At 52.1% G+C, this 795-nt stretch overlaps 1 protein-coding gene across 1 annotated transcript in view; it reads left to right on the forward strand.

The window, feature by feature from the left end:
• Window positions 1-291: 291 nt before the first annotated feature.
• Window positions 292-795, forward strand: part of EMH_0082780 (uncharacterized protein) — a gene marked incomplete at both ends in the record, with an annotated part of 651 nt that continues 147 nt past the window's right edge. The window contains one exon of the mRNA XM_013500574.1: window positions 292-793. Within this exon, the coding sequence (XP_013356028.1) occupies window positions 292-793 (502 nt within the window). The remainder of the gene's footprint in view (window positions 794-795) is intronic.

Below are 795 nucleotides of genomic sequence, written 5' to 3' on the forward strand. Positions count from 1 at the left end.
ACCCTATTCTATAGTATTCATTCCTTTTCATGATACTAGGCGCCTAGAGGCCACGCAAGGGATTCTTTGTAGTGCCTCTGCACTACATTAGTACCCGTCAGATGAAATGATAGTATATATGCCGTGATGGATCGGCTTAGCAAATATGCTTACTTTATTCCCTGCTCGAGCACGCTCACAGCAGGAGTGGCTCGACTATTCATTAATCATGTGTGGACGCTCCACGGCTTCCCAAAAAGCATCATTACCGGCGGGGGTCCGAAGTTCGTTGGCGCCTTCTGGCGCAGCCTCATGCAACGGCTCAGCATTGACCACAACATGACCACCACCAACCATCCGGAGGCCGACGGCCAGACAGAACAAACTAACCGCACGCTGGTGCAGTATTTGCGACTTTACGACCAACAGAAATCATCTAACAGGCTTGACTTTCTTGCTTGTGCAAAATTGATTTATAACACTATAGTGCATTTGTCCACTCGCTGCTCCCCAGCGTCCCTGGTCTACACTGAAACTCCACTCGGCGATCCGCCGCTCGACCTAGCGGTTGGAAGCCAGCCCCGATCGGCTGACGCTTCTGATCTCCTCATACAGCTTGCAGCAGCGAGGGACTGCATGCGCAAGGCACAGGAACGGCAAGCCAGAAACTACGAAAAAAAATGTTCCGCAATTAGCTTCAACCCAAGCGACTTGGTTCTAATGGATTCGGACGCTCTCCGTAGAGTGCAGGAGGGCGAGCAACCCAAAACTTTCGCCACACGATGGGTTGGACCGTTTGCGGTCCGCTCTCGGGTC

Source organism: Eimeria mitis, genomic scaffold (genome assembly GCF_000499745.2).
Source record: "Eimeria mitis Houghton genomic scaffold, Emh_scaff5562, whole genome shotgun sequence".
Lineage (NCBI taxonomy): Eukaryota > Apicomplexa > Conoidasida > Eucoccidiorida > Eimeriidae > Eimeria > Eimeria mitis.